We start from the raw sequence: 17891 nt of genomic DNA on the forward strand, positions 1-17891 counted from the left end.
TAATGAACGAGAAAGTGGGTCACATTAAAGATGATGGGATCCGTAACGACGTGAAAGGGATTTTGCAACGGAACGGCCGTGTGCTTTTGGGACACACAGGCACTATAAGAGGTTTTACCTACAAGTTCGGGGTTAAACCCCATAAACCATTTTTCGTACGACCGTGGGTCGTGCCGCTTGCGTGCAGAGAGAAAGTGTCACGTGAGATAGAGTCAATGTTACAACAAGGAGTTATAGAAACGGGTGCTAGTTCCTATAACAGCCTGATTTTATGCATCCCCAAGACGAATGGCTCAGTAAGGCTAGTCCTTGATTCACGCCAAATAAATACTATCATCGACACTGAAACGGGTAGGCCTGAGACACTAGATGAGCTGTTGCAGAAGTTTCATGGCGTATCCGTTCTCAGCTCCTTTGACATGAAGTCGAGTTACTGGCAAGTGGAATTGGACGAATCCTGTAGAAAATATACGGCATTCTTATGGTGTGGGCGATGTTATGTTTACCGGAAACTCCCATTCGGACTCAATGTGTCTTCCGCCGCATCTATCCGGGCGTTAGGTACAGTGTTTCCCGAGTCGTTGCGGCGTAGGATTACACTTTACGTGGACGACATACTCATCGCGGAGAAGACGTGGTAAGACCATAATGACGTCCTGAATCAAGTTTTGCAGGCTTTTGGACGATGTGGGGTGACAATAAATTTACAGAAATCTGAATTAGGACGACGAGAGATCAAGTTTCTTGGGCACATAGTAACCACTGACGGTATTCGCCCAGACCCGGAAAAACTCCGGGCACTCAAAGAGTATCCAGTCCCTAAGAGTAAGAGACAGTTGCGGGCGTATCTTGGGATCATTAATTTCTATAAAGGATTTATCAAAATTAAAGGAATCTCGACACCTTGTTTGTGTGCCCTGACGGGAAAAAACACTGTATGGAAGTGGAGTGATGCTGCGCAACGGGAATTTGAAAGTGTAAAAGATGCGTTGATATCATCTCCTCTGCTTGTACATCCGGATTTGTCCAAACCCTTTTGTATGGCCACGGTTAGCGGGTTTAGGTGTTGTTCTATTCCAGGAGTGGGAAGAGAACGATGGTGTGGTGCCAAAGCCCGTTGCCTTCGCGAGCCGTGTGCTCAATAAGGAGGGGCAAAGCTACGCCGTGACTGAACTACAGGCGTTAGCGATGGTCTGGGGGCTTCACAAATTCAGGTATTACTTGTTTGGCCGTGTCACAAAGGTATATACAGACCATAAGGCTCTACAATTCCTGATGACAGCAAAACTTACTCACCAGCGATTAATTAGATGGGCGCTATTTCTGCAGGAATTTAAATTTGAGGTCCACTACCTGCCTGGCACACAGAATCTTGTGGTTGGCAGGAGAGCCAACACCGTGTTACTGGAGGAAGCCGAAAGGCACGCGTTTCAGCTCACGCAGGCCGGCGTGAGGTCTGGAACAGGACAAGGAAATTAGAATTTAGAAAAAACGGACGTAGCTGGTGGAATACTTAACTTTAATCCATTAATGGTGAACGTCCTTCCTGATGTTACATGATTCACAGTATCAATAGTAACTGGTAATGGCGCCTTGCTAGGTTGCAGCAAATGACGTAGCTGAAGGCTATGCTAACTATCGTCTCGGCAAATGAGAGTGCATTTTGTCAGTGAACCATCGCTAGCAAAGTCGGTTGTACAACTGGGGCGAGTGCTAGGAAGTCTCTCTAGACCTGCCGTGTGGCGGCGCTCGGTCTGCAATCACTGATAGTGGCGACACGCGGGTCCGACGTATACTAACGGACCGCGGCCGATTTAAAGGCTATCACCTAGCAAGTGTGGTGTCTGGCGGTGACACCACACAGAACATAGTGGCAGATGCACTATCTCGAGGTCCAATTGGACTCACAGTACAGAGGGACACTGATCCTAACGAAAATGTATACGACCTGTTTTACATGAAAGGTGTGCCGTTTGAAAGATACGTAGGCGATGCTTTGTCTAGAGTAGGTAGGGAACAACACAAGGATGAGAATTGGCGGGTGATCAAGGCGAAGTTGAGTGACCCGGCCGAAGATCGGCTTCGACGTTTTTACCTGGTAAGAGGTGGCGTCTTGTTCTATCGAAAGAATCCGAACCAGCATCAGTGGTTAGTGTGCATACCGCATGAGCTGGTCAACAAGTTAATTTGGTATTGCCACTTGAGTTATGGGCATTTTGGAGCGCGCAAGTGCAGTGGGAAGTTGGGAGAGTCGGTATACTTTATTAGTATGGAGCGGAGGGTAGCGAGGGTGCTCCGTACTTGTAAAGTAAAGGGCCAAATCGTCTACGCCCTATGGTATCCTGTCGCGCCCCACTATTCCCCATACTTCCCGCGCGCCTCCGAGAATTCGCAGCGACAGACCTGTTCAGGTCGTTGCCTCGCACTATGGACGGATTTCAATATGTGTTCGCTGCTGTGGAGCTGGTTTTGAAGTATTTAAGATTCGTTCCTTTGAAAAAGGCCACAGCGAGAACTGTAACGGCGGCGTTCATAAACGGTTTTGTGCGAGACGTTGGAGTGGTCGAGAAAGTCATCGCAGATAACGGGCCGCAGTATAGGTCGAAGTTGTGGCAGGACACCATGAGAAGGTACGGCATTAAGACCGTCTTTATATCAAAGTACCACCCGGCGTCGAACCAAAAAAAAAAAAAAGGTTCAAATGGCTCTGAGCACTATGGGACTCAAATCTGAGGTCATAAGTCCCCTAGAACTTAGAACTACTTAAACCTAACTAACCTAAGGACATCACACACTCCCATGCCCGAGGCAGGATTCGAACCTGCGACCGTAGCAGTCCCGCGGTTCCGGACTGCAGCGCCAGAACCGCGTCGAATCCTGGGGCGAGAGTTATAAAAGAATTAGGCAAGCTTTGTAGGATTTACTGTAGCCGACGGCACAGGGCATGGGATATGTTTCTGGGTGATTTCCTAGATGTTATCAACGAGATTCCTCATGGGAGGACGGGGATGTGTCCACTGCTGGTCTTGAAGAATAGAGCACCTCCGGATAGAATAAGAGAGCTGGTAAATTTTCCACCCACTGCTAAGGAGAGGCATCGAGCTATTGTCAACGCTGCGCTCAGAATGATTCAAAGGGAAGCGCTGAGCCGCCAAAGGAGGCAGAAAGGGAATGTACGGCGTCTGACGTTGAAACCTGGTGACAAGGTTCTTGTAAGAGGACATCGATTGTCCAAGAAACACAAGTTTCTAGCTAGTAAATTCTTTAATGTTTATGTTGGACCATACCGCCTTAAGAGGAAGGTTCATGAGAACAGCTATGAGATAGAGACTCTGAGATTTAGGAAGAGTCGCGGATTACATCATATATCTAATTTAAAACTTTTCCGTGGATAATTATTCTGGTGGAAGTAAGCTCTTGTTTTTCATGCATGACGTGCTGAATATGTTTATGTTAAGAATTTTCATGTAGACTGTTTATGTAGTTGTTGACGGTAGGGATTGATCCTTTAGATGTGCGGGGACGAGACAAGGTCATACTCGAAGGTTTCTGGTTAATATGTACAAGAATGAGGTTAAGTTTGGTGTAGGAGTTAGGTGGTATCAGTTTAGTACAAGTAAAGAGAGATTAAAGAATGACAATTAGGCAATGTTTGGTAAGGTGGAAGGAAGTTCGAAAAAAAAAAAAGAAAAACGGGGGAAAGGAGAAGTATTTAATGACTGACAGTTGTGTTGCCAGTAGCAATGGATGTAATGTTGAACTATTTTGGTGTGTTGTGTTCTGAGGGGTTAGAAAAGAGATCTCATGTGTTGTAATTTGATTTCATTGGTAGAGGGTTACTCTTCTTGTAAATTTTGGTGTAAGGACTGGAATTAGTTAGTGGAATAATTTAACCAAGCAGCCTAATTTCTTTCATGATTGTAAACAAAGTTGTGGAAACGGTATCAATGTAGTGATTTGCGGTTGCGGTGTAGGATGAGGGACAACCACAATCCCATTCCATTCCTATGAAACTTCAATACCTTCATCGGTTGATGACTCAGTCATCAACCCTGATCAGGCGAACGTGTGTTTAGAAAATAGGCCTAGATAACTTAAGTCTAACTGGCACCTCAATTTAATTGTAAAATCTGTGAGGTAGGTCGGTGTATGTTAAATTGTTGTAATTAGGTTTAGATTTAATATCTGTTTAGGCACTAACTGGTACCTCAATTTTATTGTAAACTTATGAGGTGGTCCACAGTACTGCAATTGTAGTTCGTAACAGTTTGATTTTGTTTTTATCTGGATATTATTGTTTTTGTCACCTCCAATTCTATAAAATCAGGGTCGATATAACTTTTGTAATAGGAATACTTTTAATTTTACTGTAAATAAAACCCTGTGGATAAGTTGTGATGAACAATGAGAAAGTTGTACTTTGTAAAATCTTATTTACAAAAATGTGTTCGTCTGTGTGCAAGTCGCTCCGAGTGGTGAAGCGGACAGAGAGTGGCTGGGGCTGCGTGGAGAGGGAGAGACATCACTGGGCTACCTATCTGGAGCTGGCGCGTGTCTCGCTCCCTCCTGGCCCTGTCTCTGTGGCACTCTCCCACCGCCTGGCGGGACGGAGACGGCGAAGCGATCAGCTGAGGGCAGCTACGAGCCCTCCTCGCGTGAAAGGGAAAGTTTCAGGGGGGAGCCTCTGCTGACGTCACTCAGCCCAGCTGAGCCTACGGCCAGTCTCAGGGGCCACGCCGCGCTAGCCGACAGCTGCGTCACCAGACACGCCGCACAGCAAGCATCACAGTGGTAGCCGCTGCTGACGTCACTCGCCCCAGCTGAGCGGGCTGGCCACGGCGCGCCAGTCAACAGCTGTGTCATCAGACACACCCCCACGGCAAGCATCGGCGGACACCGCTCGCCTTAAGTTGGGTAACCTCTGAGGTGAAGCAGCAGACTATGGCCTGAAGCACCTATATGCAGCGGGGAGTGACGACCGGATGACTGGCACCCTGGTCTCCGGTAGCCCCCGCTGTCATCATTGTAGTTGTCGTCGAGACATTATGGGACTGATGAATGATGATGTGTTTCAAACTGCTCTGTCGTGAAGAAGGAGAGAAAGGAACTGTTTACGAGATATGATTGCTGCCAAGACTAAGGTACCTACGAACAATTATTTACTCTGTGGATCGCTAAGTAGGCATAAAGTAAAGAAGGACTGAGACAGGCGCAATTGTGAATGGTTCGAGAAAGGAAGAAATGAACTCTCAGGTAATACGATTGTGATGACCAAGTGAAAAAGTAGAGCATGATGAACTCGCCTATTTTATCGGTTATCCATAGCTCAGGTCATAGTAATATTGAAAGTTTACTGACAAAGGTTAACTGAGGAGTTTTGTTCAGAGATAATCTGGTTGGTGATAGGCACAGGTAGCGGAGCTGATGAACAGATGTAAGAGGAGTGGGCCATGCTGTTACGTCGTGTTTCGCGAGGTACATCATCACATAAGCAGACGGCATACGGAGTCACCGGCACTTAGATGTGAAGTTAGGTTGTCCTCCAAGTATCTTTGGAAGAGTGCCCTCCCCATCGCCCCTAGGCTGTGGTACATTGTCGATTGGCGTGTGACGATATGAAAGTAGGCAAAGTGCATTTTGTGTTTGTTTATTTTCAGGTCCATCGATTTTTGTAACAACTTTTCTCTGTTCGAATGTTTGCCACTATTTTGTACGTTTGTTTTAGTGCTATGTGGCACAGTGTTGTGTTTGGATAATTCATCTTTATGATTGCTCACTAGAAGTTTTTTGGAATCTGTCAACAGGTTAGGTTAGTGGTTCTTTAATTTTTTTATGTAGCTGAAGTATGTGTCTTTTGTTGTTGTTTCTGTACTATGCACAGTGTTTTTACCATTGCAGATAACTTTAGTGTTATTTTCTTTGTGTATCTAGGTTATGAACTTAGTTGTGACGTGCACAATGTGGGCATTGTCCCATATAGTTTAGAGGCTTTTGTCTTTGTTTGTGTAATAAGGTAACATTTAATTTCAGTATCAAACAACTTGGGTTCTTATAATTGTCATCGTTCTTGATGTTCCTTTATGTGAATTAGAATAGCTCTATTGTAATTTGATGATGTGTGTTTGCACACGTCCATGTTGGTAAGGATTTAATGAACATAGCTTTATTGAAAGATGTTCTTCTATTTCGTGATGTTTGTGATATTACCGAGAAAAAAATTTTGTCTCCATTATAGAAGTACAATATTCAGGAATAACTTGATATTTCCCATGAATTTTTTAGTTTTGCACTTACATCATAGCTAGATAAGTAAAATTAGTTGTCTTTAAGGTGTGTTTAAGAAATCCTTTGATAATTGATTGCTAAGACACGGACGTCTTGATGTGGTATAGTATCGTGTCGTTCCATAACAATATTTTGTTTTGTTTTGCCCTTAGTGTAAAACGGGCGCCCACTGAATTTCATGCCTAATTCATTTGTTGATTTTGCACTTTTCATTCAGATTATTAAGTGTATGTCAGCACCATTTGATTTTCCAAATGACATTTCTTTGGCTTATCTTAACGTAAATTCTTTCATTAATTATTTTAGCATTATTGGATTTGTTTGTTGATCTTGCACTATTCACTTAGAATTTTACATGTGCTTGGCAGCACCATCTGATTTTACAAATGTCATTTCTGTGGTTCATTTTAACTTAAATTTTCATCACGAAATGAATGATTTTGAATGGTTATCACTTGTTTGGCTAGGATGTTAATTTAGACATTTCCTATGTTATTCACTTGCTATGTCGTTTAAATGACATCGCCTTATGCCAAGTGGTCGCATATATGATCCGCTCATAGCGGGAATATTCATTCATGCCAGAGAGCAGGACGTTGCAATTTTTTTATCCTTTTCTATAGCACAAACTACTGTTTGCAATTGTTTCCATTTTTCTGTTACGTAAGCATAGAACATAAGATTGGTAAAAGAAATGAACCAGAATTGTCCTCCCATGAGAAGAACATTCCGGATCATTTCTTTCCATCCACACACGGGGTGATGAAACGGTACAGTAGTTTCCGCTCTATAAGGAGCAGGTTTCGCTGCTCTCTCGCACCGGGAAATAGAAACAGAGGCGGCTCCGCAGCCAATTTTATTACACGACGCGGCCGGCCGCGGGTGCAACAGAACCCATGTGGACGGGTGGAAAGAAATGTGTCAGGCTTCATAATACGTATTTATATGTGTCGTGTATTATGCATTTCTTGTACGTGATTGTGAATCTGCACATGAACTTTCCTAATCCTCTTCACGCTTTTCCGTAAATCGTGGCCAAATCTTTGTTGGGAAGTAGTTCTGTAGTATAGTAGTGCCAACCTTACTCCTGGCTAGGGGATGCGAGAGACAGCACAGGCAGGTAAAAGTCAAAGACTTTCCAGTGTCACAAGAGTTGGGGTGGAGAGGTTGGTCACGGCCAAGTGGTTCGACCACCCCTTTCACTGGGGCCCAGGAAGACCTCCGGGTGCCCGCCATATTTTGGAGTGTTACAGAAGACGGGTATGTGAGCAGAGGTGCCCTCAGTGCGTCTGTCTCAATGTTCACACATGGAAGAGAGGTATTTGAATATTTGTACTAATTCTTTTATTTCCATCTTCGGATTGTGTAAGGTAATGAATGTGCTCGTTTAATTCCGAAAATTTAACCCCCTGCATTAAAGTATCTGCTCCCCAGTTTCCCGTTATCCTCCTCACATAGTGAATGTCCTATGTAAAATATAGGGAGACTTTGGTGGTATACTTTTGGCCAACGCAATTCCGACTTACCTGTATAAATGTGCGTGCAGATTAGTATATAATATACTCGAGCTATAAGTTGTAAAACTGTAATATCTGTAAACTGAAACAATTGCTGCTATCGCTGTAAAGTCGAGTGATAATGTTTAAAATAAATAGAAAATCAACTGTCATCAATCCTTAACATACCTTAAAAATCACAAAGAAGTCAAGTTAAAGGAATTTATTTAAAATAAAAGCTATAGAATGCAGGGACCCACACATCAGCGTGTGAGCCCTCCAGCCCCTTGCCTAGTGTCATACAGAAAGGACACGCTCTGTAGGTAGCGCTTTCAAGCTCCTCTCCCCAGTTATCCGTTGCGCAATTTTGATTCAGGGCTTGACGACATCAACTTTCATCTGGCGTCCCTAGGCAGGGAGGTAAGACGGGAAACTTTTTATAAACGGAACGCTACTCACGTTGTTGGTCGCGCGACGTGCAGGAAGTATACTCTCCTGATACGCAAAATCTAATGCTCGATTCCTCGAAATACTGTTACACTCTCGGGTCAGCTGGGCGCCTTGCTTGAAATCTACTGTTGATGTGTGCGAAAAACGATAAAATGTAATTTGCTTTCTCATTTCGTGTGTCGTGAGAGCACATCAAAGTATTCTGCTCATAACGTACCGAGGGATTATTCCATCTAGATTGGACTATGGGTGCACACTGTATCACAGTACGCTTAAGACTTATCAAATTATTCTTTGGGAAAAAGCCATTCGCAACTGTTTAGCAGGCATGCGTTCGACGCCTACAGATCCCGTTTTATTGGAGGCAGGAGAGATGGCATTAAGCATTGGACGTCAGATGCTGTCAGACAAATTTTTCATTCAAGATGTGGCGTTCTTGGTTAGTCCTGTCAATAACAGTAGAGAACGCATTTACGAAGTACGGATTGGCTCCAAGGACAGAACTCAATTTTCGGCCGTCTGTACCAAATTTAACTCCCTGTCTCCTATTGTATATTCTATGTCTTTTTCTTCCCATATGCCTTTGCTTGAATATAATATTGACACAATCCGCTGGCAGATTCCAGTTCATTATTATAACAAATTTGTGGGAGTTAATGTGAAGTGCAGGTTTAATCGTCTCGTTGAAGATCGATGGCCTGTTTATATCTGTACATACGCCGATGGCTCCAAAATAGCACAAGAGGATTATACTGGATAAGAAGTTCTGCGTCCTCATATCGTGGCCAATAAAGGCTTCATTTTCTTCAAAATGCTTTAGTTTTTACGGCGGAGACTGTCAATATCGGAAGGAATGATTTTTTGCGTCTTCAACTACCTTCTTAAAGATATTAATCATATCCGACACCCAGAGTATTATTCAAAATATTTAACACCGAAGATGAACTAAAGCTACTAACCGTTATATTTTGGATGTGGAGTTGGAATATATTCGTTGTAAACGCAGAGGGCAGACAATCAGTCTGCTGTGGGAACATATAATGAGGAAGTTGATGTCTTATGTTAGCAAAGCAAGGTGCATCTACAGGAACTGTTTTCGATTCAAAACTACCGTATGCATACTACTTGCTTGAAATCAAGGGCCGGCCCGAGAGGCCGAGCGTTTCTAGGCGCTTCAGTCTGGAACCGCGCGACCGCTACGGTCGCAGGTTCGAATCCTGCCTCGGGCATGGATGTGTGTGTCGTCCTTAGGTTAGTTAGGTTTAAGTAGTTCTGAATTCTAGGGGACTGATGACCTCAGATGTTAAGTCCCATAGTGCTCAGAGCCATTTTTTTGAAATCAAGGGCCACGGAAAACAGCAATGGCAACAAATGTAGAATGTGTCCCAACAAAATAAAAGTGTGTATTGTACGGCAATGGAACATCAAATTACAGCAAGGCCGTGGTTTGCGGGGGTGTATCTGGACCGATCTACGATTTCCAGTGACGTTAGACTCCTCCTTGATCATGCCTTTTTTCCTGCACAACCGTGCAGAATAAGTATTTCTGATTCCCCTGCAACTGAGTACGATCCTCAGTCAGAAGGTGATGGAAACTACATCTTGTTTTCATGTTCAATATTTGGCAATGAACGACCGGAAGTTTTGAAGATTTGGATGAGTACTGTTTAGCTCCTCCCCCGGTTAATGCCGACTGTGTTACTAAGAAGCGAGTTAGGGAAAAAATTAGTAGATTTTAATAGTATTCATACCTTCTTTTATCTGCATTGCTTATCATTAAATTTAAGAAGTAATGTGGATTAACAACATAAAATGTCTAGCTTACTTGTCATGCTATTTGTTAAAACTTTATTGGGGTAGAACATTTTTTGACGTCTCGACCTTTCAGTTCTCTAAATATGCATTTATATATTTTTTTTCTCTACAATTGTGTCATCTATATAAACATGTGTTCTCGATGGCTGAATTGCGTACAAACTCTGGCGTCCCTACTACAGTGTGCATTCACATTAATGTGACCACCTGTCGAAGACCTGAATAACCAAATTTTGCAGCGCGGATCGCTGCGAGTCCTGCAAGAAGAGAGTCAGTGAGGTTCTGGAAGGTACTGACAAGGGCGTGGAGCCATGTCCACTGCAGCGTCGTGGGCAGCTGCACTAAGCTTCCCCGATGAGGATCCATAGAGCGATCCGCCCGATCGAGGTGGTCCCACAGTTCTCGATTTGGTAAAAATCCAGGGAATTTTGTGGCCAGGCAAGTACAGTATAATCATGCTGGTGCCCTTTGACGCAGGCACCTACACTGTGAGCTGTGTGACATGTTGCATTGTCGTGGTGGTAGATGGCATCGAGCTGAGGAAGAACAAACTGCTTATAGGGGTATCCAGGGATAGACGCATTGTGCCTTCAAGAACGACGAAATCACTCAGGCAATGCCACGAAAACATTTCCGAGACCTTAAAGCTTGCTTTTCCGGCCTGGACCCTTCCGATAACTGTTCCAGGGTGTACGCGCCGACGGCCAGCTGTCCACTGGAGCGTAACATGTGATTTATCTGAAAAGCCCATCTTTCGCCATTAAGTTCCTATATGTATATCCAAATTACAACCTCCTTCGCCGATGAACAGCCGTCAGCGTAGGTGCACGAACCAGGCGCCTGCTGCGGAGACCCACACGCAGCAACGTTCGCTGAACGGTCGTGAAGGAGACACTGTAGGTAATCCCTTGGTCCACGCGGGCGGTCAGTTGCTCAACAGTTGCACTTCTATCCGTATCGTTCGTTCCCCCCTGCCACCTCTGGCTGGTAGTGTATCACAGTTGCCTCATCATCGGTTTTTCATAGCACCATTTTCCCATGCATGGTGTATTTTCACCAAAGTGGTGAGCGAAAATGTTGCAATCTTCGCCATTTCGGAAATGCTTCTACTCCTGCTCGAGAGCCAATGATCACGCCCTTCTGGAAGTCGGATAAATCGTTCCCTTTCCGCATTACGATAACGACTGAAATGTTACCCTCTTCGCCATACTCCCCCACTCCCCACACCCGCCCGACGCCATTCTTATACCCTCCGCTGCATCACATTCGAAGATGAAATGAAATGATCGTCTGGCATTTACTGGCCGGGATATCCCCTCCAGAGTTCGGCCACCGTATTGCAAGTCTTTGTAGTTGACGCCGCTTCGGTGACTTGCGTGTCAGTGGTGATGAAAATGATTATGAAGGACACACAACACCAAGTCCCTTACCGGGAGCCGGCCGGAGTAGCCGTGCTATTCTAGTCGCTACAGTCTGGAATCGAGCAACAGCTACGATCGCAACTTCGAGTCCTGCCTCCGGCATGGATGTTTGTGATTTCCTTAGGTTAGTTAGGTTTAATTAGTTTTACGTTCTAGACGACTGATGACCTCAGAAGTTAAGTCGCATAGTGCTCAGACCCATTTGAACCAACCTTACCGGGAATCGAACCCGGGCCCCCTTGCGTGGTAGGCGGTAATGCTACTGCTGCGCTACGGAAGTTACTGATTGAAATTTCCTGAGAATATTCCGCCGCAACGATAAAAGCCTTTGTTTTAATCATGTCTACCCAAATCCTATATCATGTCAGCGGCTATCTCTTTCCCATTTCGCGATAATACTTCACAAAACGTGCTGCTTTTCTCTGAACTTCCCTGATGTATTCCGTTAATCCTATCTGGTAAGGATCCCAGACCGGGCAGCAGTAGTCCAAAAGAGAATGGACAAGCGTAGCGTCGGCAGTCTCTTTAGTAGATCTGCTGCATCTTCTAAATCTTCTGCCAATAAAACGCAGTCTGTTTCGCCTTCGCCACAACATTTTCTTCGTGTTATTTCTAAAGCTCCAAGGCAGCTTTGGGCCAAGATTAGGCGACTCTATGGCTATCGGACCCCTGTCGGCATACCTGGGCTTTCCCTGAATGGAGCAGTCTGAACTGATTCCGACACGATTGCAGAACTCTTAGCGGTGCATTATGTTCAGAGTTGCGCTTCTACGAATTACCCGCTAGCCTTCCGCTCCCTGAAAGAGCGGTTGGAACATCGGAGCCTTTCATTCCATACATACCACTCTGAATCGTACATTCAGTGAGTGGGAATTCCAAAGTGCCTTAGCCACTTCCCCTGATACGGCTCCTGGGCCGGATCGCATCCTCTACCAGACGCTCAAACACCTCTCGCTGAACTTCCAGCGACGCCTCCTAGACCTTGTCAACTGTATCTGGGTTGAGGGTGAGTTTCCGCCACAGTGGCGACAAAGCATCGTCATCCCCGTGTTGAAACCTCGCAAGAACCCACCGGAGGTGGACAGCTAGCGGCCCATTAGCCTCATCAATGTTCTGTGTAAGTTTTTCGAACGCATGGTGAGCTGGAAGTTGAGTTGGCTACTTGAGTCTCGAATCCTTCTGGCTCTGCTCCGGAGCGGGTTCTGTAAGGACCGCTCTGCCACCAATAATCTGGTCTGCCTGAAGTCTGCCATCTGTACGGCATTTGCCCACTGACAGCATCTGCTTGCCGTCTTTTTTGACATGCGGAAGGCATACGATACAACATGGTGACATCACATACTCACCCCACTTCATGGGCGGGGTCTTCGTGGCCCGCTCCCGATTTTTATTCTGAATTTTCTGTTGCTTCGTTCCTTCCGCGTGCAAGTTAGTCCCTCCCATAGTTCTTCCCGAGTCCAGGAGAATGGAGTCCCGCACAGCTCTTTCTTGACTGTCTGTGTCTTTTTAGTTGCTATCAATGGGCTCACTGCAGCTGTGGAAACATCTGTATCAGCTTCTTTGTATGCTGATGACTTTGGCCTGTACTATAGCTCCACTGGCATTGTGGTTGCTGAGCAGCAGCTGCAGGGCGCTATCTGCAAGGCGCAGTCTTGGGCCGTATCCCGTGGCTTCCAGTTTTCGGCCATCAAGAGTTGCGTCATGCATTTCTGCCGGCGGTCACTGTTCAGTCTGAGGCACGGCTTTATCTTGATGGTGAACCTCTTGCTGTGGTGGAGACCCATCGGTTTTTGGGCTTGCTTTTTGATGCCCGGTTGACTTGAGTCCCTCATGTGCAGCAGCTTAAACAAACGTACTGGCGCCATCTTAACGCTCTCCGTTGCTTCAGTCACATCAGCTAGGGTGCCAATCGGCCTACCCTTCTACAACTGTATCAGGCGTTGATCAGTCCTGTCTCGATTATGGGAGCCTACGTCTACCCCCATGGTGTGTGTCCCGCCCATACTTGGATTTGGCACAAGTCCTGAAAGACTCAGCCCCTCCTGAGACCCTCCGCTGACGCTTTCTTTCCATCCTTGCCACGTTTCCTGGCTCTGCCGTAGTCTACACCGATGGCTCGATGGTTGCTGATCGAGTTGGGTATGCTTTTACTCTTGGGCAACAATCTGAACAACGCTCATTGCTGATGGCTGCAGCGTTTTCACTGTAGAACTTGTCGCCATCTCTCGCGCCCTAGAGTATATCCTCTCCAGCTCAGGTGAGTTTGTTGTTATCTGTAGTGACTCCCTCAGCAGTTTATGAGCTATCAACCAGTGTTTTCCTCGCTCTCGTCTGGTGATGGCTATCCAGGAGTCCCTCCATACGCTTGCCCATTGCAGCTTCTCCATGGTCTTTGTGTGCACACAGGTCACGTTGGCATACCAGGTAATGAACGGGTTGACACAATGGCCAAACAGGCTGTCAATGCACCGGCCCTGGAGATTGGCCTTTCGGAGTGTGATCTCCAGTCAGTTTTGCGGCAGAAGGTCCTTGGTACCTGGAGTGATGAATGGCGCACCCTGCCTTCACCCAACAATCTTCGGGTTATCAAGGAAACTACAGGTGTGTGGCACACCTCCATGCGAGCCTCTCGTAAGGACTCACTTGTTCTCTGCCAGCTATACACTGGAGATACCTGGCGACGCACAGGCATTTATTGTGCTGCGAGGACGCACCTCTGTGTCACTGTGGATCAGCGTTGACAGTGGTTCACACTTTGTTGGACTGTCCGCTTTTAACTGCGCTCAGGCAGCAGTTTGTGCTGCCAGATAGGCTCCCTGCACTTATAACAGATGACGCTACCATGGCAGGCTTAGTTTTGAGTTTTATTCGTGAAGGGGGATTTTATCGCTCGATCTGAGGGTTTGTGCTGAGTCTGGCCTTTGGCCCGCGGTTTCAGATTGGGGTTTTTAGTGTGTGTCTTGGTGGTTGGCTTTTTCTTTTTTTTGTTACCATGGTCGGCCAACCATTGTAACAATCTGTGTGCTTTTTTAATTCCTCTTTTCTGGTCTTTGCCTATATCTTTCTTGTTCTGTATCGTCCCTTTTCATCTCCGTTGCTTGTTTTTGTTCCTTGTGGGTGTTTCATAATCATGGAAAAAGGGACCAATGGCCTTTGTAGTCTGGTGCCTTCAACCCCCATAATCCAATCCAATCCATTCCATTCCATTGCTGCTGAAACTCGACATGCCAAAGTATGGCCTCTGGCTTTCTCTGACCACGACGCCTACATCTACGATGTCGTCCTTGCCTGCCAACAGATGTGGCACAGTTGCAGCCTGTGGAAATAAAAACGTTTTCCACCTGACTGTCCCTGGTCGCCGACGGATTGTTGAGGATGCGTAGGCACTCTGTCGTTGACCTCGCCCTGCATACTCATCCACCTTATCCTGGTGGCTATCCTGTGTGGAACCAGCTCTACACAGGGCACTGTTGGGATATGGCAAAGACTTCAAAGCTTGGCAAGCGAGCACCATGGACTTTTTATTGTGTGGTGCTTGATGACTGCAATTCAACGGCATTCTTTCCTGTCCGACAACAGTGCATCGTGTTAATGTGCAGAATACTTTGCTCATGAGACAACGCTTTGAAAGGTCCCTTTTCAGGTCCTGCACCCACAACCATATGCCTCACGAAACGCCATCGATGTAGCAACTCCTCACAGAACACCGACGTCGTCGTCGAGCTCTCATCCACGACCTCACCAGTGTGGAAGGACGACGATACACTACTGCCACTGGTCATGCTTTCTATTCTCATTTCCGCCGGTTGCACGCTGCTGCCCACACCCCCCAGCCTTAATTGAGGAGGTAGCGGCACTGACTGTCAACGCCGTGCCAGAGGATGTGTCTCAAGAACTTTAGGAAAATGTGACCCCGATGAAGTCCTATATGCTATCAAGGTGGAAGCTGCCAACCAGTCCCCTAGACCTGACGGCCTCCACTCGCGTTTTACAAGTGTTTTAGCTGTCTTTTGGTACCTAGTTGGACGTCCATCTGTCGTAAACTAATGGCACCCACAACGACGATCCCAGCCACCTTCCTCGATTGGGTCATCATCTTGGTCCCTAAGCTACAAGGGTGATCACGGGGCTGTGATTACCAGCCCATCACCTTAATCAACAGAGACATGAAAATTTTTACCCGTTTGTTGGCCTCACAGCTCAAGAAGGCAGAAAGGTACGTCACCTCCCTTGATCAGACTTCGCCAGGTGGTGATAACAACATCCATACGGCCCTATGCCATTACAGGGACATGATCGCGCTCGCGCCATTGCAACATTTACCTGACGCATTAGCGCTGCTTGACTTCAGTCGGGCATTCGATCATGTCGACCATACGTTTCTGAAATCGGTCCTCCAAACATGGGTTTTTCAGCTGGTATAGTAACAGTGGCAATGCAGCTCTTGTGCGGCGCGATTTCAGGAATACTCTATAATGGTTGCCTTACAGCGCCTCTAGAGCTCGGGCGTTCTGTCCGACAGGTTTGCCCACTTTCCACGATACTGTATGCTTTGGCATTAGAACCCCTACTACAGGAGCTTCGCCAGCGCGTAGTGGGCCCGACATTGCATGGGCACCACTTCTCTTGTACAACCTATGCTGACGATCTACCTCCGCAATGAAGACGATGTTCGCGCGGCTCTGACTTGGGTGGCGACAAATGAGGAGGCATCAGTAAAATCTGATTTCGCAGGACATAGCGGATCAGGTTGTGGAAACGGGCCAAGGTCAATTACTGTTAGTTATACAAGATCACACACAAATTTATTCCTCAAACCAATACACAGTCTCCTTTTTAAAACAACAAAATCAACTCACGGCTGAGGGACCACGTAACTTCTGCAGAATAAGTCTAAAAGATTACTTCTAAAACAGCAGGATTTAGAGTAATGCCTGAAGGCCTTACTTAAGTAAAATTGCAATATCTTCTCGGCTAAAGGCCGAAATAACATTTCAGGTCAGCTAAGGAAATTCTTTAAAAGCCAAGCATTTACATATTTCAGCTAACGCCTTATTAAGGAAAATTCAAATTAATTCTTCAGCTCAAAGACCAATTAAAAGAATTTTGCATTATGAAAGAGTGGCTTTAAAGATAAGCTTTTACACAGTACAACAGAAAAACATCTTAAGAAAACTTGAAGCATCTTGTCGGCTGAAGGCCCAAACAATTACTGACGAATAATTAAAGACCACCTTAAGATAAACATTTACAGAACAAGGCTGAAGGCCGTTTCAAGGATTCAAGACAATTAAAGAGGATTTACATATTAATGTAAGAGATTCTGAAGCAAACGCGGCTGAAGGACTAAAAACAGAGCAACAAGAATTGTAAATAAAATACGTCTGAAGGCCTAATCTTAAGATAGTTGTCATGAAGTTCGGCTGAAGGCCATATACTAAGCATAAAACAGACAATATTAATACGCGGCTGAAGGCCTGGCACACTACCTGCGACCAAATAAACTGGCAATGACAAACAACAAAGTGGTGCTCAGAAGTGTTCCAAGGGTCGGTCTAGGAAGGAAACTCTAATCACAGTTTAGGTGAGACAGGAAGCCAAACATAACACTAAACAATCGGGTTGCAATACGACCTGGGGACGGCTGAAGAACGTACCAACAACCTAATCAGTTCTCGCAACCGACCAACTGCCTATTCAAGTACGCAGGCAGCATTCATGTGCTCAGTGTAAATCACAAAAGCTACACACACTTCGACGAAAACACACTTGCACAAGAACTCGAACAATCGTAAGAGCAATCACTGTCGAACAACAAGGACGAATCAATTCGACGCATAGAGAGTTTCCACAAGCGGTCGGCGACCAGATGCATGTCGTCCGATGAGACGACCGACCGAACGACCAACCCAGTTCGTTCCCACTCAAGTTACATGTCGGCGACGGTCGGGCGAGTCTTGGCTGTCCGAAGCTGACTGCAGCTCTAACCTGACTCAACTCCATGTTCCAAACTCGGAGACACGGCGACCTGGGCACCCTGGCTCCAACCCAATCATGCAGAGGTAACTCTTGCCCATTGGCCACGACATCTCTGCACAAGGAAGGAACCGACCCATGTCCGGCAAGATCATCAAGTGATGAGGCCCGTAGATGGTCAAAAGACCAAATACACGTCGCCCGATGAGATAACCAACGGAACGACCGATCAACGGTCGTCCCACTCCAATCTCCTTCCATCGGACAATTCATCTGTGTCGCCAGCGGTCGGCGAGCATTGGCTGTCCACATCTCACTGGCGCTCCGTCCCTGACTTCACTGCTGCTGCATCTGGGATGGACTTTCACAGCCGACGACCCGGAAATACTAGCAGTCGCTTCAGAGTTGGTACGACAGTGAACTTATCGATAAGCGCTCCTGCTGCCAT

The 17891-nt window shown here is 46.1% G+C and overlaps 1 protein-coding gene across 1 annotated transcript in view; it reads right to left on the reverse strand.

Moving 5' to 3' along the window:
• Positions 1-4807: 4807 nt before the first annotated feature.
• LOC126151992 (dehydrogenase/reductase SDR family member 11-like) overlaps positions 4808-17891 on the reverse strand; it is an 87421-nt gene continuing 74337 nt past the window's right edge. The window contains exon 6 of the mRNA XM_049915977.1: positions 4808-4921. Within this exon, the coding sequence (XP_049771934.1) occupies positions 4808-4921 (114 nt within the window). The remainder of the gene's footprint in view (positions 4922-17891) is intronic.

The sequence above is a fragment of the Schistocerca cancellata genome, chromosome 2, assembly GCF_023864275.1.
Source record: "Schistocerca cancellata isolate TAMUIC-IGC-003103 chromosome 2, iqSchCanc2.1, whole genome shotgun sequence".
Taxonomy (NCBI): domain Eukaryota; kingdom Metazoa; phylum Arthropoda; class Insecta; order Orthoptera; family Acrididae; genus Schistocerca; species Schistocerca cancellata.